Source organism: Dromiciops gliroides, chromosome 1 (genome assembly GCF_019393635.1).
Source record: "Dromiciops gliroides isolate mDroGli1 chromosome 1, mDroGli1.pri, whole genome shotgun sequence".
In the NCBI taxonomy this organism is placed as follows: Eukaryota; Metazoa; Chordata; class Mammalia; order Microbiotheria; family Microbiotheriidae; genus Dromiciops; species Dromiciops gliroides.
The window spans coordinates 644,140,168-644,167,407 of NC_057861.1; the positions used below are offsets into that span (position 1 = coordinate 644,140,168).

The 27,240-nt window shown below is 37.6% G+C and overlaps 1 protein-coding gene across 1 annotated transcript in view; it reads right to left on the minus strand.

Moving 5' to 3' along the window:
• PTPRD (protein tyrosine phosphatase receptor type D) overlaps positions 1–27,240 on the minus strand; it is a 2,680,207-nt gene that overhangs the window by 46,011 nt on the left and 2,606,956 nt on the right. Inside the window, 2 exon segments of the mRNA XM_043972034.1 lie at positions 16,328–16,482; positions 16,988–17,107. Of these exon segments, the coding sequence (XP_043827969.1) occupies positions 16,328–16,482; positions 16,988–17,107 (275 nt within the window).

Below are 27,240 nucleotides of genomic sequence, written 5' to 3' on the forward strand. Positions count from 1 at the left end.
GACATATGAGTGTTGGGTGAGCATGGGGCTGGTAAAGAGATGATAATCCAGAGTGGATAATCTGATGTTGAAGGTATCAGGGGATAGGACCAAGGATGTAAATACAAGGGTTGATCATGGAAGGGAGTGCTACCTCTTCATCAGACACTGAAGGAAAAGAGGAAATGGGGGATGGCCTCAAAGGACTGTGAGAGAAGAGGTTGCCAGATACGGAAGGAGGAAGAAAGAGCTCATGATGAATAGTCTTGATCTTTTCGGGAGGTAAAATATAAGGCAAAAACTTTAGCTGAGAGATTTGGGGGACAGGGCATTGTTGGAAGCTTGAGAGGAAAAGATTTGGGGAGGACTATGTAAGGAGTGGAATAAGGGATTATTTAGGGAAGAGTAGAAGGATACCTCACTGCTCTGAAGGCCCAACTTGGAGTAGAGGATAATGAATCCATAGCGGAAACAGTCTGCACAGTTATGAGACCTTCTCCAACTTTGTTCAGCAGTATATGTATAGCAATAATGAAGGCAAATGGTGGAAAGAATCCAGGGTTGGGGTTTGGCAAAGCATTAGTGGTAACAGGACTAGAGAGCAAGGGGACTGAGAATTAAGGGTAGTGTTCATCAAGGGAAGAAAGTGTGGCCAGAATAGGGTTAATGGCCTAGCAAAATACAAAGGGAGTAAAGGGAATATTTTACGGTGAAGATGAAAAATATATTTGTGGGAGTAGGACTTAGGGAGAGGTGTAATTATAGGAGACTACATTAGGCTAAAGAAATTTCTGTGATTGGTTATAGAAATGAAACCAGTTGTGGGTGATGACAACATCAAGGGTTGGACCATCTTTGTATGTAGCTGAAGTTTGGCTTTCTGTTTTTACAAGCTGACAATTAGAACCAGATTTAGAAGAATATTAGCACCTGAATCTGTAAATACCCACCCAACCCTAGTTATTGCCATACTCTTCTCCTGTTAGAATTTAAGGGCAGAATTCACCTGAATCATTTTCACTTATTGGAATATCATTAAGCTTTGGAATGAAGAAAACTTTGAAAACCTGAACAGGAAGACAGCTGTGATGGTTCTGAATCAAGAAAAGATGAAGCTTACATGAGCCAAATTGCTGGTTCTTGGGGGCTTTTTAAAATTGGCACCCTCAGAAACCCAGCTTCCCACCTCAGCCCCTTCCCAAATTCCCCATGACTTATAATTTATACTCAGTATGATGATCATAGAATGCTAGTGCTGGTAGTAACCTCAGTGGCCATCTACTCTAGCATCATCATTTTACAGGTAAAGAAACTGAGGACCAGAGAGGGGCAATGAGCTGCCCAGTGTTAATCCAAGAATTTTGCAGTCAAATCCTTATTTCTCTGTTCACATTGCTTAGTAAAGAAGCTTTTGAACAAAGCTGTACTCATATATGATCACATGGCAAATCTATACATTTTGGGGAACATTGTGGATAGGAAATTGAGGAAAAGCTATGGTGAACAATTTAAGAAATGGTGTGTTTATTATGCATACAACAAAGAATCATTCTTAAGAATTACATCCAAGGGGAATGTCTATTATTATTTCTGATATTTTAAATGTGCTTATTGCTAAGCCTCTAGGCAGATATAAAAATGACAACAAAGGATCTTTTAACTGTACTGCTTTTGCAGTCTTCTTATTGAATTTTGGGAAATGCTCAACTAAGCCTATGAGTTGATTATTGGGTCCTACAAACCAATAAGTTTCATTTTAATTGAACCAAGATAAAAAGTAAATTTCAGGACAAAGTACATAGGAGAAAATGTCTTATGACCCGGTCTTTTGTTTTCTAATATATACAAGGAGGGATGGAAAAAAAAGAGTGACCAAAGCTTTGAAGGGAATGCTAATGGCTTGCCTTCCTAAGTGATCATCATAGGATTGTGGATCATTCCTTTTTTCCCCAAATGTTTAAAAAAGAACTTCTCTGACCCCAGCCTTGAAATTCTTCCTTGTTCGATACACTAAGGTTAGAAATTAAGTTGATAGACTTAGAATAAAACGCTTCAATATAGATAGGCAGAAAAATAGAGTAGAGGAAGGCATAAAAGACAAGATTTGGCAGTAGATCAAATATGTCCCATGAATCAAAGTCAGGAGTTTAGTATGACACTGAAATTGTGGGCATGGTTACCTAGGAGGATGTTGATGGCCTTGACAATAACAGGGAAGTTTTAAAGAGCGAAAGATTTGGTGGGGGGAGGATAGGGAGTTTGGCTATGAACATATTGAGTTTGAGAAGCCTGCATCTAGTTCTACATATGTACTTAAAAGACATATGGTGAACAGGGCCGAGAGATCACAAGAGAGACTAGAACTGGATATACAGACTTGGGAATTATCTCCATAGAGATAAACCCATGGATGATGCTGAGGTCACAAAGTGAGATAGTACCATATAAAAAATGAGCCTTGAGGAAACCTACTATTAGAGATCATGATATGGATATAGAACAAGGAAAGGCAATTGAGGAGTGGCTGAACAGATAGGAGAATCGAGAGAGAAGTGTCGGGGGCAGCTAAGTGGCACAGTGGGTGAAGCACCAGCCCTGGATTCAGGAGTACCTGAGTTCAAATCCAGCCTCAGATACTTGGCACCTACTAGCTGTGTGACCCTGGGCAAGTCCTTAACCTTCACTGCCAGAGAGAGGTGGGGGGAGGGAGGGAGGGAGGAAGGAAGGAAGGAAGGAAGGAAGGAAGGAAGGAAGGAAGGAAGGAAGGAAGGAAGGAAGGAAGGAAGGAAGGAAGGAAGGAAGGAAGGAAGGAAGGAAGGAAGGAAGGAAGGAGTCATAAAAACCTAGAGAGGAAAGATTCTTCAATTGGAAATAATCAATAATGTAAAAGGTTATAGAGGTGCTATAGGATGAGATATAGGATGAGAACTGAAAAGAAGTTATTAGATTTTGTACATAAATAATTGGTAGATTTGGAGTAGGCAGTTTTAATTTCATGATGTGGTTGGAAGTCAGATTACAAACAATTTAGAAGAGAGTGTCAGGAGAAGTGGAAGCACTAAATGTTGAGAACTCCCTCAAGGTGTTTAGCCAAGAAAAGGAAAAGTGATATAGTACAATAGCTACTGGGCATGGCTAGATCAATTGAGTTTTAGGAATGAGAGAGACATAAGCATGGTTTGTGGGTAGCAGAAAAAGAGCAGAGAGAGACATAGGAGAGAGAGGGGGGAGGAGAGAGAAGAGAGAGGAGAGGAGAGAGAAAAGGGAGAGAATAGAGATAGATTGATTTAAGATGAAAGACTGTGGGGATATGTGGGGATGACAGTTGGAGGAGGGATCTTCTGGAGAGAGTAACAGAGGATGGGATTAAGGGTCATGTAACTGGGTTTGTCTTGATAAGGAAAAGGGCAACTTCATCAAGGATCTGAGTTTAGGAGGAAGTAACTGAGTAAGTTGTCTAAATGATACTAGATGAGGAGAAGAGGATAAAGAAGTACTTGGAAAATGATCTCAATATTTTCAATGAAGTATAATCTGAATTATACATCTAATCATGCAGGAATCTTGAAGAGAGATGGGATGGCTTAGAACAGCTATTGTGGAGAAGAGTGCAAAGGGTCAAAGATAATATCTGCCATGCTGTGGTGAGGACCCAGCTGAAATTAGCTAAGTTTATGGTGGAACCAGTCAACAGTTTCATGGTTTCCTTCAGTTCCTTTTAGAAGCACTTGAGAAGACTAAAAATGGATGGTGGTAGTAATACAGGAATAGGTTTTGACAAGGCAGATAGGTAATAGGACAAGAGTCAAGGGATTTGAGAGTAAGGATAGCCTAGATTTGAGTTATTTCATTATGCTGACAAAAGAAGAGTATAACAAGTGCAGGGATAATGGCCTTAGAAAGAACAGAGAAGTGGAAGGAAAAGCGGTCGTGGTGAATAGTAAGAACAAAACTAGGGTTATAAAGGCATAGGGAAAGATAGAATAATAAAAGGAATTTTGGAGCTTGTGAACATGGAAGTAGAAGCCTTGTGGGTAATAGAAAGATTTAGGATATAAACATCTCCATCTTGGGGCAGCTAGGTGGCACAACGGATAAAGTACTGGCCCTGGATTCAGGAGGACCTGAGTTCAAATCTGACCTCAGACACTTGACACTTACTAGCTGTATGACCCTGGGCAATTCACTTAACCCTCATTGCCCTGCTTCCCCCCTCCCCTGCCAAAAAAAGGGATATAACCATCTCCACATGTAACTGAGGTGGTGTGGTAAAGCAAGTCATAAAAACTGAACAGACTAATGAATTGGGAATGTAGAGGAGCATCAGTTTGTATACTGAAGTTCCCTATTATAAAGGTAGGAAGGGGAAGCTAGGTGGTGCAGTGGATAGAGCACTGGCCCTGAAATTGGGAGGAACTGAGTTCAAATCTCACCTCAGACACTTACTAACTGTGTGACCCTGGGCAAGCCACTTAACTCTAATTGCCTTAAACATCCAGAGCCATCTCCAGTCATCCTGATATATATATCTTGCCACCAGACCCAGATAGCTCTGGAGGAGAGAGTGAGGTTGGTGACTTTGCAAAGCCCTCTCTCACTTAAATCCAATTCAAATCCAACACCACCCCAATGTCAAGGTCCTATCTGAGAACAAAGTACAAACAATAACATAAAGGTAGGAAATGGGAAGGAAAGACTGTGAGTCAGGCACTAAACTCATTGAGGAATGAAGGAGAAGGTTGTTGGGGGGGTCTATAGAAAATAGTCACCAGAATCTGGATTGTAATGACTGTGGGAGAATTACTTGGCCTCCCTGTATCCAATTTTCCTCATTTTCAGAATAAGGATCATAAGAGCCTAGAATTTAGGATAATACTCATGCTCTTCCTCACAGGGTAGATGTGCAGCAAGTACTCTGCAAACCTATCACTAGATAAATTGGGCTATCATCTATCACCCTCACCATCTATTTTAGCTCCCTGCCTTAAGTCTAGGCAGGCAAGATCCTGATTTTATAGATGAGAAAACCAAGGTCCCAAGAGGGCAACTTGTAAAAAGTCACAAAGCTAGTCAGTGTTGGAATGAGTCCACCCCCACAGTTCAGTGATTTCTCCACGAGGGGCAGAAACCATTTTCTCTCCTTTTAATGACAAGATTTTGGGGGGATAGTGATAGCAACCATCTTTATGCTAGGTGTAGTGACTATACTATTTCATCAATTACCAATGTTTAATGAATGTTTGTCATACAGAGCATTACAGGAGTTTAAGAGCAGATTTGCATTTTAGCTTCACAGGACTTGAGATGCTTCTGAATTATTAAATGTTTTCAAATTCCTTACTTTAAGGACAAAGACTATCCTCATAGGAGTTTTAGACTTCAATCCATTATTTAGGAAAAAAATAATTTGGAAGAATTTGTCAATCCCATATTATATATATAAAAATAAAATATACATACACACATATATACACACACATACATACATACACACATACATACATACATACACATATATATATATACATATATATATATACATATATATATATATATATATATATATATATATACACACACACATACATATAATCCTTCTAAGGGAAAATTCTAATGGGAATATCCCTCTCAAGTAATTAGAGAATAATTCAAGAAAACTTGGAAGCATTATCCAAAATGGGAGTTGAATATTTACTTGGTCACCAAGCATTTAGTATAAGCTAAAATCTGGAGGCAGCATAGTATTAGAAATTATACTGTATGAAGTTCAAAAAGCTGAATTCAAATTCTAGTTCTGCTATTTATTATCTCTGTAACCTTGGGCAAATGACTACTCTCTGCACATTGGTTTCTTTGTCTATAACATGGGAGAGGAGGTTGAACTACTTGGTCTCTGCTTTTTCTTGATTTAAATCTTAAGTCCCTTGGTTGGTCCATAGAGGTTATTAACCTGAGGTTTGTAGATGGATTTCAGAGTGTCCATGAACCTAGATAAGAAATAAAAATATTTTTGTTTCCTCCCACCCCCAACTCTAACTAAAATGTAGCATTTCTTTGGATTTTTTTAAACGGTTTTGAGAAGGATTCATAGATTTTTACCAGATTGGCAAAAGGCACCATGACACAACAAACGGTTAAGAACATCTGAACCACTGATAGAACTCTGCAATAATTTATCCAAGAACAAAATACCACATTACTCTATATCTTACAGCTAACAAAGGTGACAATTGCATGAAAAAGGCCTGCTTTGAAGGCAATGGACCATTGTGTCTGCTCATCATCATTCTCTCTTCACATTTATCAATCAAAGCATTCCTACTGGGATACAAGAATGTATATAAAACAAGGTACTCAGAACCTCAACTACTGCACATAAACCTGAATAGTGATGAAAACAGGAAAATTCTTAAAACATCCATAAGCTGTGTTTACTGTCCAGGACCTTAGAGAAATCTTATAGGTAATGGGATTGAAAAGAAACTGAGGTGACTGACTCTTCTTTCTAAAATTTATGACAGGTTTTCATAGGTCTGGATAAGATGATGAAAGAATGTCAATGACAATTATTAGGCAAAAAAATAGACTAAAATTTTCTAGCCTGGGAAATTACTTTTTAACCAAGAAGATTTTTTGAAATGTGTTTTGAAAGCTGATGGTATGAGGGATTCAATCCAGTTAACTGGAAAATAATGAAGCTTACAGAATCATAGAATTTTCAGACTGGGAGGGAACTTTGAACTCATCTTTTCCAACCTCTTCATTTTAGAGATGATATAGCTGAGGCCAGAAACAAGGATTAGAAAGAACACACTTTTGACTCTAGCTATGGTTCTGCTTGTTCCACTCACCACCATTTTCTCTTTGCATGAATTGTACCTGGAAGAATTAATTCCTTTTCTAAGAACTGAACTTCAGCCACTGTATTTTGAAAGCTGAGTAAGAAAAAGAACACATTCAAGTATCTTTGGGTAGGATTATCTGTTGGGTTTTCTCTGGTACTCTAATGGGGGTTGGGTCACACACATACATATTTCTGAAATGGAAGAGCTAGTTTCAGCAACTGTTCCTTAGAATCTTCAACATACCTTCTCAATTCTACTTGCCACTGAGAGGGGTTTAAAAATACTCTAAAAATTGTTTATTTATGTGGAAAATTTTCGAGTTTTGCTTTGTTGGATTTAAGCATATAACAAACATTGTGTGTGTGAAATATAAATGATTACAGCAGATGGCATGGTCAGAGTCAATAGAATTGTGTGCACAAGAAATAGCTCAGATCCCAAACGAGAAGTCTGAATTACTATAATTGTAATATAGCTACAGTAGAATGGAGAAGGTCATTTACATTATGTTGACAAATATAGGGGCAGAGTCTTATCTTATGAAATAGCATTATATGAAAAAAAGAGAGAATACAGTGAATAGTTAGCTGAGGACAATATAACACAAGCGTTTTTTTAATTCTATTCCAGCAGAAAAAAACAACAATACCAACAAATTTCTTTCTCTCCCTACTTCCCACTTCATTCAAAAGAAGGGACAACAATAGCATCTGCTACATTTGGCTAGCATCTGAGATGAGGAAATAGCTTGTGAATGACAAGCATACAGGGTCCCCTACAGCCCTGGAACTACAGAGATACCAATCAAAGGTGATGCATCATTCTAAATGAGGTATAAATAGCCTATTGGGGCATACCAATTGCCATGGGATATAATTTTCAGTGGTATGTGGTGGTTGCCACCAACATAATTCTAAGCAAAGATAACCACATTTTTCCCCCCCTGGAATCTTCCCACCTCTTTTTTTATTTGCACTTCAAACTTTTCCCCCAAGCTCCTACAGGAGTCCAGTACCTTTATGTTATTCCCTACTTCTACTTCCAGTTGTTCAAATTCTTCCACTGTGGCATCCCTACTAAGACATACTTTCTCCTAAAGCAGTCCAAGTTGCTAAATAGGCTCATTTAATGCCGCAAATTTCCCACCCTTTCAATGGAACTAAGTAAGCATCAGGAGTATTTATTGTGTGAAGTGCCTTAAAGAGGCACTTGAACGAGAAAGATTAGCTGATGAAAGAAATTCACAATAAGTTGAGAGAGAATTGTAGTAATGATGAAAAGAGAAGTGAACTAGTTGTCAAAAGACTGGTCTCAGCTCTTCCCTTACAGTAATTGTGTCACCTTGGGCAATAAAATGAAGGCTTTAGGTTAAACAGGATCTTTTATAGCTGTTTCTTTGTGAGTGACTTAGCACAAGTGTTATGGGCATTTTCAAAGGGCCCTTCATGGTTGCCCTTTGTTTAGTGTCCTCAGTTTCCATGTTCTGCATACCACATGAACTATGGTCAGTTTCTTGGAACTCAACTTTGGAAAGGTTCTCAGGTATGAACTATACCAGCAACACCTCAAATAGACCAAAAAAAGAAACAAAAGCACCCACAAAAGATATAACATAAAAGGGTTATGGAGAAAAGCACTCAAAAATACATGGAAAAAACACATGGTTTTTCATGGAAACTAATAGAACCCTTAATTTGTCTTTTAAAAATTTTTTAGTTGTTAAATCAACTCAAGTGAAAAATTTGGAAGCCTTTAAGCATGGAAAAGGTAACAAATTTGATTGCTTATTTTCTACTTGTTTAGATGTATTTTGAATCATATAACCTGGGTGTTCTCTACAATGGAATATGGAAAGGTTCATCTGCTACACATCCATAGGTTCACTAAAACATATACATTTCCATATGTAAAATGCTAAATTCACCAAAAAGAGGGCAGTCAGTGAAGAAAGCCTCTTTTACTTATATAAAACCGTGCACTTTACATGTAAAACAAAATGTATTAGGGATAATGACAGGCACAGTACGGAAGAATAGAGGACTTTGTAAGTCCTCGGACTCACATTATTCATTACATGAAATTCAATTTACTTCAAATCAACACATTTATTCATCATTACTTTATTAATTAAGCAGGTAAGTCCTATCTACGTAATTCCCCATATAGTCCTTTCACAAGCCAGGCTACCTTTCAAGTCTCATTTAACCTTGATGTTCCAGCGAGGCAACCTAATTTTTCTTCCCAAATCCAATTCCCCATCTTCTGCCTCCATGACTTTATGGATGTGTGTGTGTGTGTGTGTGTGTGTGTGTGTGTGTGTGTGTGTGTGGAGGGGGGGTTCTTTCATGCTTAGATGCCCTTCTTCCCAGTAGAAGGTAAGCTCCTTGAGGGCAGTGACAGTTTTGTTTTTGTATTTGTAGCATCTAACACGGTTCCTTAAACATAGTAGTTGCTTTTAACATGTTGAATTTCATTTAATTCACTAAAGGCACTTGGCTAGGCAACAAAAATACAAAGACAAAAATGGCCTTCCTCTTAACCTTCCCCTCTTAAAATCTTTCAAGGCTTAGCCTAGTTGTAACATCTTCCATCTTCCTATTTTCCCTAGTTGTTAGCACTTTCCCCTCTCCTTAAATTATCATATTTATTTGTGTATATGTTATATCTTCCTAGTCAAAGGTAAGCTACTTAAACATTTCCTTTTGGCTTTCCATTTGAATTGAATAATGATCCTAAGGTGAGTTTGGTAGGTTTGATATTTTAAACACTAATCAGAATTTATCAAATTGTGTGAAATATGATAAAATTATATAACTCATTTTGTTAGAAAAATTCTAAGATACAAAAAATATTGCAGCCTTTAAATTAATCATTTAGAGTTTATATAACTATCTGTTCATTTCAACAATGGGATTATTGATTCTAACTTTTTTTTATTCCCCTCATTTGGAACTGCCTTTAACAACAGTAGTACATCCTTCTGAGCATTCTAAATGAAATACAAATGTACAATATCATTACAACTCACCAATCACAGTGGTTACTTTGAAGAGAGAGACCACTACCATGGATACACAAATATGTTTTTTTTTTATAAAAAAGGCTCACTATTATATAGTAACAATTCCTATTAGTAAGCTCATGTTTTATTTAATATCACAGAAACAGCTACTAAAGTTTCTCTGATTTTCTGAAAACAAAGAGTTGTAACAATATTTATTCCTTTCCAGGAAATATTTTATTACGATGGGATCAGTACCTGTTTAGCTATGCCAATACAATTTGAAGAAGAAATGAGTGCATTTCCTTCTATTCTCAAGGTGTGGTTATACATTAGAGCTGAATCCTAATATTTAAATTCCTTATACTTAGTAATATTTTTTGACAGTGGTATAAGTCTATTCAAAAGGCTAGAAATTCAGATTGCTCTTTTTGTATCACTACTTTGTTTCAGGAACTAGGAATGCATTTTTTTTTGATGATCACTAATATAAAAGAACATAACTAAGTTTAATATATTCCACATGGTAAAATTACTTCTCTTAACTTTAAAATGTTCCCATTAATAAGGATATATGGGACATTTGATCTGATTCTTTATCTATAGAGGTCTGTCATTTCATCTTACTTGTTTCACTCATGAAAAGAATTCCAGGTTTAGCAATAATTTAGTCCACAGTTCATGCCTGCCAATACCTCAAATCCATCGCATACTCTGGCAGTATTTGCAATCAAAAGAGACACTTGAATGGAATAAAGTAGAACAGGACTCAGGTAGAAAATTTAAAATGCACACACAAATCTGCATTGGACCATCTCTGTTTCTGTAGGTGGCACTCACTGGTGTGTTTTATTTTCCTGTTACGTGTAAAGCTTTCCAAATTCCTTTGTACTTCAAAAGGGTTTTTTCCTTATTGTTGGACTAAATTCTCCTGGGTCACTAAATAAGGTCCTAATATGAACTAGGAAGTTTCCTAGATGTGACTAGATACACAAAGGAATATTAAACAATTTCAAGTTTCATTTCTTGGACATGTCTCAGTATAAAGTGGTGGATGACGCATATTGGAGGGGTGGTTATTTTTATGATGCATTGGTATTACATTAATTTTTTAAGAAAACAAAGGTAATACATTATGGATCACACTGTATTCTGCTCTCTTGTTCTGTCCTATTTTCCCTTCTCTTCTCTGAAAGTTAGGTTGGCTATGAATTCAGATGTTTGGGAAAGACTTCTCTGGTCTACTATTTGAGAATAACCACTAGGATGTTGAGGAGAGAAAAAAGAACTTCTGTTAAAGAGATCTGATTTGGGGGATCTTGGATGGTTCTAGGTTTAACCATTAATGTTAGTTTATAACCTGATATACTTCAAAAGTAAAATGTTCATTCCCATAAGAAATTGTGGTTTTATTCATTCTGTCCTCTTTTTGCCCAACTCAGTCTAACCTCTCAGATCAGATACTTTTCGATTTGAAATCTTCCTTGACATCCCGTACTTAGATTTATGCTCTGTTCCTCCTTAATTACTTTTTAACTACTTATCTGTGTCTATATGTTGTATCCCCTTAGCAGAATAAGGCTGTATGAGGACAGGGATTCTTTGCATTCCCGGTTGCTAGAGTAGAGGATGTACTCAATAAATGGTTGTTGACTCGAGATGAAGTCAAGTTGAGTAGATGCTCCTTTCACTGGCACAGACTGCCACCCACCCATTTGTTCTAATTCATACAGGATTTAACGAGAAGGAAAATGGGGAAGGAGGAGGAAGAGGAGGAGAAAGAAGAAGAAGAAGAAGGAGGAGGAGGAGGAGGAGGAGGAGGAGGAGGAGGTGATGATGATAATAATAGTGACTGCTAACATTTCTATGCTTTAAGGTTTGCAAATATTTCATTTTAATCCTCACAACAAACCTGGGAGTTAAGTGCTATTATTACTTTTCATTTTACAGATTTAGAAACTGAGGAAAACAGAGGTTAAAATGCCTTGTACAGATAATAGGTATCCAGGGCTGGATTTAAACCTAGGTCTTCCTGACTTCAATTCCAATGTTCCACTGTTCTACGGAACTGCCTAGTACTAAGATTTATAGGCTACAGGACTTTCTTTAGACTTAAAAAAAAGTATCTCATAGAATTCAGTGTAGGAATCTGTTATTCTTGATGTCTGATACATATCTGGTCTACTTCCTTTTCTAATCATACACTGTCCACACCAGAAGATGATACCTTCCATAATCTCTCTGGTAACTCATACAACTTTAAAGTCCTATATAAATGTGAAATATGAATTCCTTAAGGCTAAAGAAGATCTTTTATATTTTTATTTCAAGATCCTAGCACAGTGTCTGGAAACATAAGAGATGCTTAATAAATACTTTTTGATTGATTGATATAAGATGCTATAGTTTCTATCAAGCTTCTCAGTAAAAAGTCCAACGGATTCTATATAATATCAAATATCTGAAATAAATACATCATATGGATAACATTCAGATTTGGCGGGGAGGGATGAGTTGGCATGATTAAGACTGAGTACACATTTGATTGAACTTTTCTGTTTCATCTAGATGTCTGTTTTCATAAAGACACTAGATTCTGGTATTATATAAAGAAGGAAAAATAAGTTCCATTTATAAAAACCTCCTCTTTACTTTTTGGTTACAGAGAGCCCCACCTTAGAAATGTCCTTTGTGGGCAGCTAGGTGGCACAGTAGATAAAGCACCAGCCCTGGATTCAGGAGGACCTGAGTTCAAATCCGACCTCAGACACTTGACATTTACTCTAGCCGTGTAACCCTGGGCAAGTCACTTAACCCTCACTACCCAGAAAAGAAGGAAGGAAGGAAGGAAGGAAGGAAGGAAGGAAGGAAGGAAGGAAGGAAGGAAGGAAGGAAGGAAGGAAGGAAGGAAGGAAGAAAAAAACAAAGAAAGAAAGAAGCAAAGAAGCAAAGAAGCAAAGAAAGAAATAAATGTCTTTTGTATATAAATAGTATCAAGAACAAGGAATTAAATGCCTTCTGACATGGAATGAAGTACTTTCTTTCCTCCCAGTTACCAGTACCATCAAGAATGTCCTTTCTGAAATATTGTTCATATTTTATATACTTTATCCTTTTGTTCTTATTTTCTCTAATTTTTTTGTCATAGGCACTCATCACCTTTAAACTGGAACATTCAATTGTCCTACAAAGACCCAAACTGTCACTTCTTTCTAGGGACCTGGATCTTACCACCAAGCTTCATTTTCAGGCCTTCCTGATGGTGTAAGGTCTCTTTTCCACTGTCTTCATCCCCCAGATGGCTAAAGTTGGTTCAGGAATTGTGAGAGGGAAGGCCTCACTTTCAACGAGTAAAAAGAAGTTGAAACTTCTAGTAAGTTCTTCTATAGTAACAATATTATACTATTAATGCAGACTATCTCTACTCATTTAAATCCTACCCATCTCAAGGTCCTCCTCAAATAGCATGGAAATTAAGATTTTAGTGATTCTCTTAGTTAGAAAAAAAATCTTTTCTAAGAACTCTCAATCTACTTTTCCCCCTCTTTTATACCATTATAACCTTCTATTTTGTATAAATATTTGTAAGAGACTTACTTTTCATTCTAGACGGTAAACTCCTTGAGGAGAAGAATGATGTCTTCTTTGTTTCTATCTTTTCCAGCACTTAGTATAATGTACAGGGTATGCACTTAAGTAGATGTTTGCTGAACTGAACTGAATAATGGATTAAATTGGCCTTTGTGATGTGTTCTGGGAACCTAACCATTTAGAATACTACTTTTATGTAAAAATGTGCCGTAGGTCCCAAACAACCAATTTAGAAATGAACTTTAGAATCATAACTCATTAGTAAGTTGGAGCCTATTCCTATTTCATTTCTGCTTTACTTTCTATATATAAAATTATTTTCATTTTCATTTTAATTAAAAAATCAATTAGTCTCTTATCCTAAACCTTAGTCTTTCCATTCTTTTTGTGCTTGTTGTTTTATATCTTCCCTACGACTCTTTCTTGCCTTTGATTGCTTTTCAGAATTCTTTTCATTCTTATTGGCTCTTTTTACTCACAGTGTATTTATTGCTAGATAGGAGACATAACCCTTAGTTGTACACTAATTTTCTCTGAGCACTTTCATTTCCCCTTTCTGCCCTTTGCTTCCTTCTGTTCCTTGCTCCAATCTGATTCCTTGGACCTTCTTAGAGAATCCATGTCACAGAGATATTGGCCTTTGCTTTTAAGTTGACACTAGTTCATTTCAATAGAAAAAAGGATGTCAAGGTGAAATTTCCTTTGAATTCCTACAGTGATTATTGTATCTATTCCACTGTAGCTAATACTAAAATGAATAATTTGTCATTTACGCTGTTGCCTTTTGCCTAGTTATCTCTTTTCATCTGTGGCAGGGGTATACCCTGAATAGGGAAGATTTCACCATTAACATTTCAGAGATCACTGGATCATAGTGGCAGTAAGGGCCTTGAAGCTATCTAGTCCAATTGGCACCTGACTAATCATGTAACACTCCCAAGAAGCAGGCAACTTGACCCTAGACCCAACTAGCAATACTTCCCTTTTCAGGTTCATTTCCCATATCTCTGACTGAAACATTGTGGTATCCTTTGATAAGTTTCTTTTCTTCCTCCTGCCTCCCATATATGACATCTCCAAAGATCCTTGTGACTTGGGCCCTTACCTCTACACCATCTAAACTTTCTCCCTTGGCAATTCCATCTACCCCTATGCCTTCAATTATCATGTCTACGCAAAGATCATTTCCATTTGGATGCCCCACTAGCAACTCAACCCCTAAATGTGCATAACCAAATTAGTTCTCTATCCTTCAAAACCTGGGTTGCCCTCCTAACTTTTCTATTTCTGGTGATGGCACCACTAGCTTCTTGGTCATTCAGCATAGAAAACTCAAAGTTGTTTTGTTTGTTTTTTAAATTAATGATGACCTTTTTTTACAACACACATTTCATGATCTTTCTCCCAGAACCCTATCCTTTCACCAAAAAACCTCCAAACATAGTGACCACATGATAGAGTATATGACATTCAGTATCCATATTCTCACATCTCTCCACTGAGATGGCAGATATGTTCCTGAGAATCATTCTTCACCTTTCATTCTGCCTGCTCCAAATTCAATCATTTAACAAAACTATAAATTTGACTTCAGAAATAGCTCTTGTATTCATATGATCCGTTCTATGACATCTTAGTTTAGACCCTCATCTCTCACTTTTATTATTGTTAATAGCTGCCTCCAGTTGCCCCTCACTCTAATGCATCATTCATACTGCTCCATGATTGATATTAAGGCAAATTTCCTCATTTGTAGGGTTCCCCCCCCCTTATCACTCTCATTATATATAGCAAAGCTTCTTAACCTAGGGTCCATGGATACCCAAGAGATCTATGGATAGATTTCAGGAGGTCATGAATTCTTTTTGTACTCTTCTCATGACTATTTTTTCAATGTAATTGGTTTCATTTGTAATTTTATAGCATGCATGCACTTTTTTTTTTTTGTGAGGAAATTGGAGTTTAAGGTCCTCCTGACTCCAGGGCTGGTGCTCTATCCACTGTTCCAACTAGCATGCATGCACTTTTTAAAAAAGCATTATTCTTAGAAAGGGTTTATAGGCTTCACCAGATTGCCAAAGGTGTTCACAACACAGAAAAGGCTAACGACCCCTAGCCCATAGAATAAACTATAATCTTCCCTTGACAATCCAGGCTTTCCACAATCTGGTTCTAATCTACCTCCCCAGGTTGATCTCATTCTACTCCTCTTCATAAAGACTACAGTCTGGGGCAGCTAGGTGGCGCAGTGGATAAAGCACTGGCCCTGGATTCAGGAGTACCTGAGTTCAAATCCAGCCTCAGACACTTGACAGTTACTAGCTGTGTGACCCTGGGCAAGTCACTTAACCCCAATTGCCTCACTAAAAAAAAAAAAAAAAAAAGACTACAGTCCAACCATGCTGGATGACAGTTCTTCAATTTTGTTCTGCCACCTCCTGCCTTCATGAATTTGCCCAGAACATTCCCTACATGGCTGTCTGTTGAACCCAACTCAAATTTTACAACCTACATGAAGCCTTTTGTGTTCCTCTGAGCTAAAATGGACTCCTCCCCATTTCTTTTAACTCTCACTTTGTTTTATGTTATCTTCTTGTATTCCTGAAGAGACCTACTATAAGAAACAAATAGCTTAATCTGACCTTCAGTAATGAACTTCATTTGCTCTAAAGAGGGACACACAAAATATTCACATTCTAAATTTCAAAGTCTTTATCAGATCCAACGCACTAAGAATTTGTTAAAAATAAAAGAATAAAAAAAATAAAACCAAAAAACAATGTTCAGTGTACCCACTGAAGCTCTTGTTAACATCTGTTAACAATTAGGACAAAATGAGAATCTAGGTTACCCTGTCTCTTTTTGAGGCCTTCTCTTGGGTGCATTGCTCATACAGCTACATGGGGCTTACCTGCAATGAACAACCATTGGACCAGCATCGGGAGGGTTACAGGTTTTGACTCGTCGCAAGAAAGCTAGGAAAGGTGTTGGGTGCTCTGGTACCCCATGATCTGGCCATGCTGTGAACTGGAACTGCCTTACTTCTCTCTTCTCACTTGAACCATTCTGTTAAATGAGAAGACTGGCTAAAATGACCATTTCCCAAACCTTGGGCTCCAATGAGGACAAAACATCAGAAAAGACCTGAGGATCAATGTTGGTAATGTTGTATCTCTATTAGTAACAGGTATCATTTTGGAGGTTCAAGTAAACAACAAGAAAACTGCAAACATTTTCTAGGAAAAAATATTTCTTAAGAGATAGAAATTGCATTTTCCATTTCAAATATCAGGAGAGCTACTATTACATCTCTGAAGAGTCCTGGCAAAAAATCTGAGTTCTTCGGGTAATTCTTCTCAACTAAACTTTTGTTCAGAGCAAGAGCTCCACATTTACTGTGATAAACCTCCAGACAAGGAGAAAAATTGCACAGTGATAATGGAAGAATAATTTCTTTCTTTACTGTTGCCAGTGGGCTCAAGATTTTAAGTAAAGCCTTAAGAGATCTGATTTCTCAAAAGAAACTTTCTTTAAATAACAGAAAAGGGGAAGAAAAGGGGGAAAAACACACCTTGTAAAGTGCAAATGTTCGAACACAGTATGTTGCCAATTCCACAGTATCTAGCAGCGTCACCTGAATCAGCCCATATGTTTCTGTGCCTCTGCTGGGCCAATACTGGTCACATTTCACCTGCAAGAAACATGTACTATGTTTATTTCATATACTCATCAGTATCTGTTAATGTTTTCAAAGCCAGGTAAAAGTAAGTAGACTAAATCATATTTTTTTTAATTCATATTGTTTGGTTTTTTTAAAACTTTGCTATGTTTTGTTTCCATTAGATTTTTTTCCCTCCCTTCTTTCTGGAATGCTTTTTTTTGTGAGTCTCGACATTAGAAAACTGCTCCTTTGGGTGCCAGTATAAACCAAATTTCTATATCGGAAATAATACTGAGCAGTGAAACATTCAGTTGCCCTGGAGAAAAATAAAGTGCAATTGTTGACTAAAATAAGCAGAGAAGTAACTAAAACTTTGAAGTACTATAAAGAAAAAATAGAATTTTATTTGCAGCTCAGTGTTATGAAACATATCAGGAAATTACATTCAGGCATTTAAAATATATGGTTGGATAGATAAAGGACTCATCCATCAAATTTTAAAAGACATGTCATTACATCTTGGGCAATCACAATTTCCAAATGTTCTTGTTTAGGGAAACATGGAAATAATTTGTAAATCTATAAAATGATAATGCGCAATATGAGAGTGTACTTATTTTTTTCAGACATGAGATGATTTGTTTTGGTTACAAATAACATTTAAGTCTGTGATGTGAAAAAAAAATTGCTAGTTCTTCAAAAAGAGTCTCAGGGGATCCCATAAAACCAATGTGAGGTTTTAAATAATTTAAAAACCTGTTACTTGAGATGAATGATAAAGAGTTTCCATTGAGAGTCTGAGTAAAAGAATATAAAATACATTTAGACCAATTAGTTTGCTGTACAGCCAAAAAGTGTTCTAGAGTATGAAGCATGTCTCAAATATGTGGCTTTCATGTGTTGAATGCCTCTGTCATATAGTGAAGTGGAAAGGAAAGAAAGAGAAAGGAAGGAAGGAAGGAAGGAAGGAAGGAAGGAAGGAAGGAAGGAAGGAAGGAAGGAAGGAAGGAAGGAAGGAAGGAAGGAAGGAAGGAAGGAAGGGAAAAAGAGAGAGCGGGAGGGAGAAAGGAAGATAGAGAAATAGATAGATGATAGATAGATATAGAGATAGATAGATAGATATAGAGATAGATAGATAGATAGATAGATAGATAGATAGATAGATAGATAGATAGATAGATAGATAGATAGATAGATAGATAGATCATGGACCAGAATATATCTTTCCTTTTTAGCTCATATCAAAATACAAACAGGAAGGCTGACGTAAAATCATCTGAGGCTGATTTCTCTTCTTATCTTTTATTTTTCTGGATTTCAGAGCTAGATAGGATCTCAGAAGCCATTCCTTCCAACTCTCAACTTTGATGAGCAAGGTAAAGATCAAAATGTTAAACAACTTTGTTCAGATTCACCTTGATAGCAGAGTTGAGATTCAAACCTAGGTCTTCTGATTCCAGACACACTAGCATACTGCTTCTCATGGTGATACAGTGTGGTTGAAAGCATAATTTTTTTTTTTTCAATTTGTAAATGAGGGGGCAGCTAGATGGCGCAGTAGTTAAAGCACCGGCCCTGGATTCAGGAGGACCTGAGTTCAAATACGGCCTCAGACATTTAACACTTACTAGCTGTGTGACCCTGGGCAAGTCACTTAACCCTCATTGCCCCGCAAGAAAACCCCAAAAACAAAACAATTTGTAAATGAAAGGGGCTAAAACACTTGGATTTAAGGAAAATTAGCAGAGCTTCGTTATAAGAGAATTATAGCAGAACATCATTATAGGAGAAATCTTTTTCTGTCCAGGGGATAAAGGTCCGGAGTGAGGCAAGGTTTTCTTTACAAAAACATTATTAATTCTCTATGAATATATTAGGCTTTTCCTGATTCTGTAACCAAAAGCACCTGCTCTTCAAAGAGCTCAAAACACTTTTTCATGAGTTACTAAGCCATGTTAAAAAAAAAAGGTGGGAAATTTCATCCACCATTCCCTTTACCAGGTGAGAAGCAAGAGACAATGAAATCAGTGTAGAGCTAAATAACAAATCGAAAATTGAATCTCTAGGTTTTTCTGACTTTTTTTACCTTTATTCTAACCACTAGAGTACATAATCTGAACTATTAGTAAGATTACCAAAAGACAAAACAAACAAAAAACATTTTTATGTGTTCTGTGTACCAAATGAATATGGAAAATACTGCCCTCTGGCTTAATATTTGCATAACTGTACTTCTATGACCTAGAGCAGCTAGGTGGCACAGTGGATAGAACTCTAGGCCTGGAGTCAGGAAGACTTGACTTCAAATCTGACCTAAGACACTTACTAGCTGTGTGACTCTGGCCTAGTCACTTAAGCCTGTTTGCCTCAGTTTCCTCATGTTTGAAATGAGCAGGAAAAGGAAAGGGCAAACCTCTCCAGTATATTTGCCAAGAAAACCCCCAGTGGGGTCACAAAGAGTCAGACAGAACTGAAAATAAATGAACAACAACTTATATGCTCTACAATAAAAAGAAGAATTAGTATGAGGAAAACACACCTTTTCACCTAATATTGAAAAATAGTGGGGCGGCTAGGTGGCGCAGTGGATAGAGCACCGGCCCTAGAGTCAGGAGTACCTGAGTTCAAATCCGGCCTCAGACACTTAACACTTACTAGCTGTGTGACCCTGGGCAAGTCACTTAACCCCAATTGCCTCACTTAAAAAAAAATAGCCCTAGTTCTAGGAAGCAGTGGACTAAACCTATTCTATAAAATGATCCAGTTATTGAACCCTGATCACACTGTCCAACATAGATGTTCTATGACTACCAAAGTTGTTCATTCCCATAGCTAACATTTTCTGAAGCTTCTTACCTAAGAATATTCAGCAACACCTATTAATTCATCCGATAAGCATTAAGGGTATGCTATGTGCTAGGAGCTTTCCTTTGAAAGTACCTTTAGTTACCCTATATGTCTTGCATGTAAGTAATTGCTTGCATGTTGTCTCCCCCAATAGAATGTGAGGTCCTTGAAGCCAGGAATTGTTTTTGCCTTTCTTTGTATTCCTAGTGCTTGGGACAGTTTCTGGAACACATTAAATGTTTAATAAATGCTTGTTGACTTTATTTGATTTGTTGACTTGCTCTGAGCTAGAGATACAAATAAAAAAATTCAGGTAACTCTGAAGTTAATCACAAATTAAAGATGTCTATACCTTCTGATGAAGTTAAGGCTGTTGGAAAGAATAAGAATCTGGCCCTTCATGAAGGTAGATAGGTCAGTTGTTTTAATTCACCAATTTAATTTCCTTTCCTAAAAAACACCTGTAAGAGCCAAGGCTGGGTTGGAAGGATGATGTTTCCCAGGATACCTGAGCCTAGGGCCCTAATGCTCATTAGAAGAGAAGGAGTTGTCCATTTCCATAAAGTTGTATGTACAAAGCACAGCTACTGATTGGGGAGTGAAGACTAGAACTGGGCTGTCAAAGTCTCAAACCCAACTCATGCTAGCTATGAGAAGACACTGTGCCCATAATTTTTCTGTCTGATCAATGAGTTCAGAGGATTTCAATCTTAGGATGCCAATAGGGTTGCTGCTTTTTGCCACTCTTCCAATACAGATTTCAGTACATTTTATGTACTGAAAATGGATAAGTCTAAAACTTATGGTTATGAATCATATGTTAATCATGAGTATTAAAGTCCATTATAACTTTTTTAAGTGCTGGATATCACAGAAAGTCTAGTTCTTCCCCAGGATGTTGAATAGATAAAGTTATATTGGTTTCAGGGTATTTCCCCACCAGACTGGAAAGAAGAATTATTTCCTCTTTAGATTGTGACTTTAAAGTAAAGTATGTGTACATGAAGAAGAGGGATATGAGGGGAGGGAAGACTAGGTATAGGTACTTTTTAGTTTTAACAAAAAAGGAAATGTAACTCCCTTTAACAGCCTGATCATTTAAAAAAAAAAAAGTCTTTGAAGTTTTCTACCTCCAAAGCCTAATGAAAATTCTTGAGCCAGTACTATCAGACTTGAGCAGCATACCTGAGCACCTTTTCCTCCCAGGAAATGTTGTAAAATGTACAACTCTAAAAAGGGTTTTCCCAGAAAATGTCTTCAGGCACCTCTGAACATGCAGACACAGGGTCTTACTGGCAAGATCAGAAGCTTCAATCTAAGCTTATTGGAACAGAGTGGCTTTCTGCAGCATACCAGGGTCTCAGCATTTTCTTCTCCAAAAGCAATCTCTGAGGATCTGACACAGGATTCACCTGCCCCCATACAGCTAAATTGGGGGGCTTGGGGCAGCTGGGTGGCGCAGTGGATAAAGCACCAGCCCTGGATTCAGGAGGACCTGAGTTCAAATTTGACCTCAGACACTTGACCCTTACTAGCTGTGTGACCCTGGGCAAGTCACTTAACCCTCATTGCCCCGCTAAATAAACAAACAAACAAATAAATAAATTGGGGGGCTTAAATCATTTGACAATATTCCTTTGAGTCTTTCCTTTCTAACAACACACTAGACAAATCATTTCCAATTTGAACTTTCAAGAGGAAGTCTAAAGTATAGTGAGAAAATAAAGGCACAGGAGAACAGGCAAAATGATTTTTTGTAATTAGCTAATGCAAATGGGCATGCTGCTCCCCGCCCCTTTTAGTTTTTATTTTAACCTACTCTTTCTTGGAGATGCTCTCATATGGTATGTCCTGGGAGAGTTATAATTTGTTAGGTCCAGCGCTCACAGATATCTGTTAAGTTAAAACAGCAGCAGCACCAGCAACATCAACATCATACCATCAAGGTAGCTTCCAGCTGAGTGCATATGAACTGAAAAGTGGGAGCTGCGTACAAATATTGATTTCAATAATTTTCTACTTGATTTTGTTGCAAACACACATCACGATCTTAGGTTGCATTATGAAATCATATTGTCTAGAATGAGGGGCTGTTAAAAGGGGTGTGTTAGAAACAGTTATACCAGCTCCGACTGTTAAATTTTCAACATGAGGTTTTATACCTCCAAAACTGTCAGACAAGATAAATCAGGGCTTTATCACGTTAACTGTTCAGACTTAAGAAAGTGATGGAGAAAATGTTAATGATGTATTTTACACCTGTGTGCATACACCGCCTCCCCAAGCTCCCTGTAGAGCTGGTTGTTAAACATTTGCCAGCACACCACTCATGATAGTCACCTATAGTATGCTCTCCTCAGATCACATCTGGAATATTGTATTCAGTCCTTCTTTGCATACTTTAAGAAAGTCATCAACAAATTAGAGTTTATCCATAGGATAGAGATTACGATGATGAAGAGACTTTCGATTCATACCATAGGAAGAGCAATTGAAGAAACTGAGGATTTTAAGCCTTGGTGAGAGAAAGGGATATGGCTGTTTTCTTCAAATATCTGAAAGATTGGCAACTGGAAGGAGGATTAGACTTGTTTTTCTTGGCTCCATATGTAGAACTGGAAACTGTGGAAGCAGCAGATGTAAGGAAAAACTTCCTAACAATTAGAGCTATTCCAAAGGGGAATGAATGAGATGTCTTAAAAGGTACTTAAGGGCATGGCACTGATATTATGAGAAGATTCATGTTTATACACAAGGAGGATTGAGGTCTCTTCCAATTCTAAGCTTTTGTGAATTTGTGAAATTCAGGTAGAATAGAGTCACTGATGATTCCTTTAAGACTACAACCTCAGTTAAGATGACTGTACAGCAGAATGCCTCGTCATTTTATCATCTTAATGACCTATGTGGACCACTGCTTGGTCATTTCAACTATGTCAGCTGACATACATAGAGTGCTGACCCAACTGGATATGTGGTAGTGGTGTCTTGCTCATGACTAATTATAGAGCTTACCCAAAGCCTCCTAAAAGCAAATATTATCAGAACAATTATCAGAATGCTTTAGTCTCATAAGGAAGTATTTGCACTGTCACTCCATGGAGCCACAGATATTTTCAATAATACAAAGACTACTTTCTTACTTAGCACCAGGGAGAACTTCAATGAGTAATTACGTTACTACATCATCCACGGAAAGTTTTATTGCCTTCCCTAAACTAAAGAAAAGGTGGAATTCTTTAAATAGCTTCAGGAGAACTTGTCACATGAATCATGTGTCAAATGTGATTTTGAAGATGCCAATACTGATATCCTCCTTCCTACAATGTAGCTAAACAAGAAACTTTGGAGAGTATTAGAAAGGGAGAGAAAACTATACTCCTTGATGTGGTGCTCAAAGCCATGTGGAGATAGTTCCCTATAAAATCTAAATGAGATGAAGCTGTTGACTTAGCTCCAACTTGGGCAGTTCCCCCTCACACAAAGGTCACCTTATCAAGGAAAATAAGTGCCCATTGGATAGAGGAGTCAGACTGGAGCCAGGAATACCTGAAGTAAAATCCAACCTCATATACCCATTAGGTCTGTGACTTTGTGCAACTTGCTTAACTGTTGTCTGCCTCAGTTTCCTCAACTGTAAAATATTAATGATAATGATGATAATAATAATAACAATGATAACAATAATGATTATATTAATAACTACCTTTCAGGGTTATTGCAAGGATCAGATAAGATGTATGTAAAATTGTTAGCACAGTGCCTGGTATATAATGAGTGCTTAAAAAACGTTTTATTTCCTTCCAGAAATCTTCAACTCTCTTCTTTTCCCTTCTACATAAGCCTTTTACAAGGATTCCTTCTCCAGTATTTTATCTAAACTGTACATCCCTAACATCAAAGACAGGGATTGTGTGCTAAGCACACATGAGTTGTTTAATAGTTATTTGTTAAATTATTTAATTCTCTATCATAGTTTCAACTATTACTCTTACACAAATGACTCCCAAACCTCTATTTTTACCCCAGCTTCCATTCTGAGCTCTAGTCCTCTACTTCTGTTTGTAGTACCTGGACCTCCCACTATTATCTCCAATTTAAAATGTCCAAAACTGAATTTTTTTTAACTTTTGATCCTTCTTCATTAACTCACTATTTCTGCTTGTGGTATCACAACCTTGTCTCTTCTAGAGCAAGGGAATAGAATGGTAATTCCCATAGCTTCTCCCCTTTGGTAGCTTTATAGAGAATGGATTGGATAGGCCTGAGGCTTAAGAAAGGAAATCAGTGGGGGCAGCTAGATGGCACAGTGGTTAAAGCACTGGCCCTGGATTCAGGAGTACCTGAGTTCAAAGCCGGCCTCAGACACTTGACACTTACTAGCTGTGTGACCCTGGGCAAGTCACTTAACCCCCATTGCCCCGCAAAAAAAAAAAAAAAAAAGAAAGAAAGGAAATCAGTTAAGAGGCTCACACAATAGTGGTGCTGAAGACCTGAATTAGAAAGGTGGTCATGGGGCAGTGAGGTAGCCCAGTGGAGAGAATTCTGGGCCTGGAGTCAGGAAGACTCATCTTCCAGAGTTCGAATCTAGCCTGTGTTGGAGGATTAGTGGTTGGGTGATTAGTCTACCAAGATATTGTGACCCCATTTGGGGAATTCTTGGCAAAGAAATGGTTTGCCATTTCCTTCACCAGCTCATTTACAGATGAGGAAACTAAGGCAAACAGGGTTAAGTGACTTGTCTAGGGTCACAGAGCTAGTAAGTATCCGAGGCTACATTTGAACTCGGGGCTTCTTGACTCCAGGCCCAGTGCTCTATCCATTGTACCAATTGGACACTCTAAATGATAACTGGTAAAATATGATCTGACAAAATAATAGAAGTGTCAGAATTTTCAAATTGGTAGAGTTGATATAAACTAACATTTAGCAATCTGAGGTAGAGGGGATACTTGAAGACTACTGAAAGACCCATGAAGGAAAAAGCTGATGAGAATTCTAATTGCATTGTACAAACATGTACAAAGTCAATATTGGAGGAATAGATTATTAACAGGCATTCAGTAATTCAATTTAATAAACCCTAACCAAGTGCACACTATATGCAGAATACTGTCCTAGATCCTGTAGGAGATACTTAAAATAAAATAGGTCCCTTGCCCTCATGGAGTTTAAAATATTAGGGTATAAGACACCAATCTAGAGAGCTGTCATATACAATAAAATACATATACAATATTTCATGAAAATGCATTAGAGAAGGGGCAGCTAGGTGGCACAGTGGAAAAAGCATGGGACCTAGATTCAGGAGGACCTGAGTTCAAATCCGGCCTCAGACACTTGAAGCTTACTAGCTGTGTGACGCTAGGCAAGTCACTTAATGCTCACTGCCCGCCCCCTCCGAAAGTCAAGTAGTTTGTCTCTGTGATGTTGTTATTGTTCCCTTGGCCCTGCTCACTCCTCTCTGTACCCATTCTTAGAAGTCTTCCCAGATCTCACTGAAAATGCATTAGGGAGATGAAAATCCAAGTATAACACGAGTCTGCTTGCAGAATTCATAGAAAAAATAAGAGTAATGCAGCAAGGATGGCCTCTGAGGTAATATGGTATATGGGACAGCAAACTGGATTTTGAGTCGGGGCACTGAGGTTCAAATTCTTGACACTGACTCTTACTACCACTGTATCCTTGGGCATACTTTTCATCTCTCCAAAACTCAGTTTCCTCATCTAGGAAAAGAGAGAATTGGACTAAATGAGTTCAAGGTGCCTACCTGCTCTTCGTCTATGGTCCTGTGATCCAAAAGGAATTTGGAACAATAGTATATCGTAAATTTCCTTCCCCATTTCACATTTCAGCACAGACACTCACAAAAAGTATAACACATTAGTTAAAATAGCTTTTTAAAAAAAGTTTCACTGTTAATTCTTTGGTAGGCGAACAGATTAACAGTGAAGTGAGCAAAACTGAGGCCAAGGCAAGAGGAAAACTAAACTCCCTAGATGAGTGGCGTCAAACTCCAGTAGAAATGAAATCATTAATTCATATAGAAGGATCTCTGTAGGCTGCATATTGATTTAGTTTTTAAAATATAATGTTATCTATGTTTTATTGTATTTTTATTTATTGGGTTATATATTTCCCAAATACACTGCAATCTAGGTGTACTAGGGAGTCCTGTGGGCCATATGTTTTGACACCTAGGGCCTTCACAAATGATTTAAAGTCAGACCAACCGAGTTTTGAATTTTAGTTCTGCTGCTGAATAGTTCTGTGTCCTTGGGAAAGTTAACATTATACTCTGGGTCTCAGTTTTGGCTGTGGAAAGAGGGTTTAGATGCTATGATACATAACGTCCTTTCCAGGTCCTTTCCAAACAGCTGGATAACAGAGGATTAATCCATATGCTTTGATGAGACCCTCTGGGACAGAAGACTGCCATTCTAAATTCAGAGTGTGTGTGTGTGTGTGTGTGTGTGTGTGTGTGTGTGTGTGTGTGTGTGTGTGTGTGTATACTTGGCGCACACTCTCTCATGTAGTGGGTGAGGGTGGTAGAAAGCCTAGGAAGGAGAGACACTAACAACCAGCAAGAAATTGGTGGCATTCTTTTCTTTTTATCTGACACTGTGTCTGTTGAGAAGAGAAAACTAAGAGTGTGTAACTGGCTAGATAAGGAGCAGAACATCCTTTAGGCTGCCAGCATTATTCTTTGTGCTGCCAGTGTCCTATTTACATTAAGCATCCACCACTTTTCAAAAACAAACCCATACATCATCTGGAGACCAAAGGCAATGTTTGTGCTGCCGTTCCTCCAATTTGCTTAAGGAGAGAGCAGTTTTCTGTGGACCCAGATAGACATAACTTTAGGCAGCAATTGGAGAAATTAAATGCTCAAGGCCTTAGGTGTTTCCATTTCTATTTGCAAAAGTACATGGCCCTGACATTTGGAAAGCATTTGCTCCCCATTAAATTTATTGAACCCAGACTAACTCGAGAGACCAAGAAATAGCTTGCTTGGGCTAGAGTTGTAAATCCCTTTCCAAGTAGTGATAACTACAATCATCCCCATAATGGTATCAAAGGGGATGCTCTTCATTTTTAATTTGTATAGACTTAAAAACCAAAAAAAAAAATTCAATATTCCATTCAAGAAGCAAACAGAATAACTAACATTTATTAAGCACTATTATGTACCAAGTGCTTTATAAATATTATCTCATTGGATTCTCACAATAAGAGGTAGGTGGTATTATTAGTATGCCCATTTTCCAGTTGAGGAAAAAGGTAGGCAGAGGTTAAATGATGTGCTTAAAGTC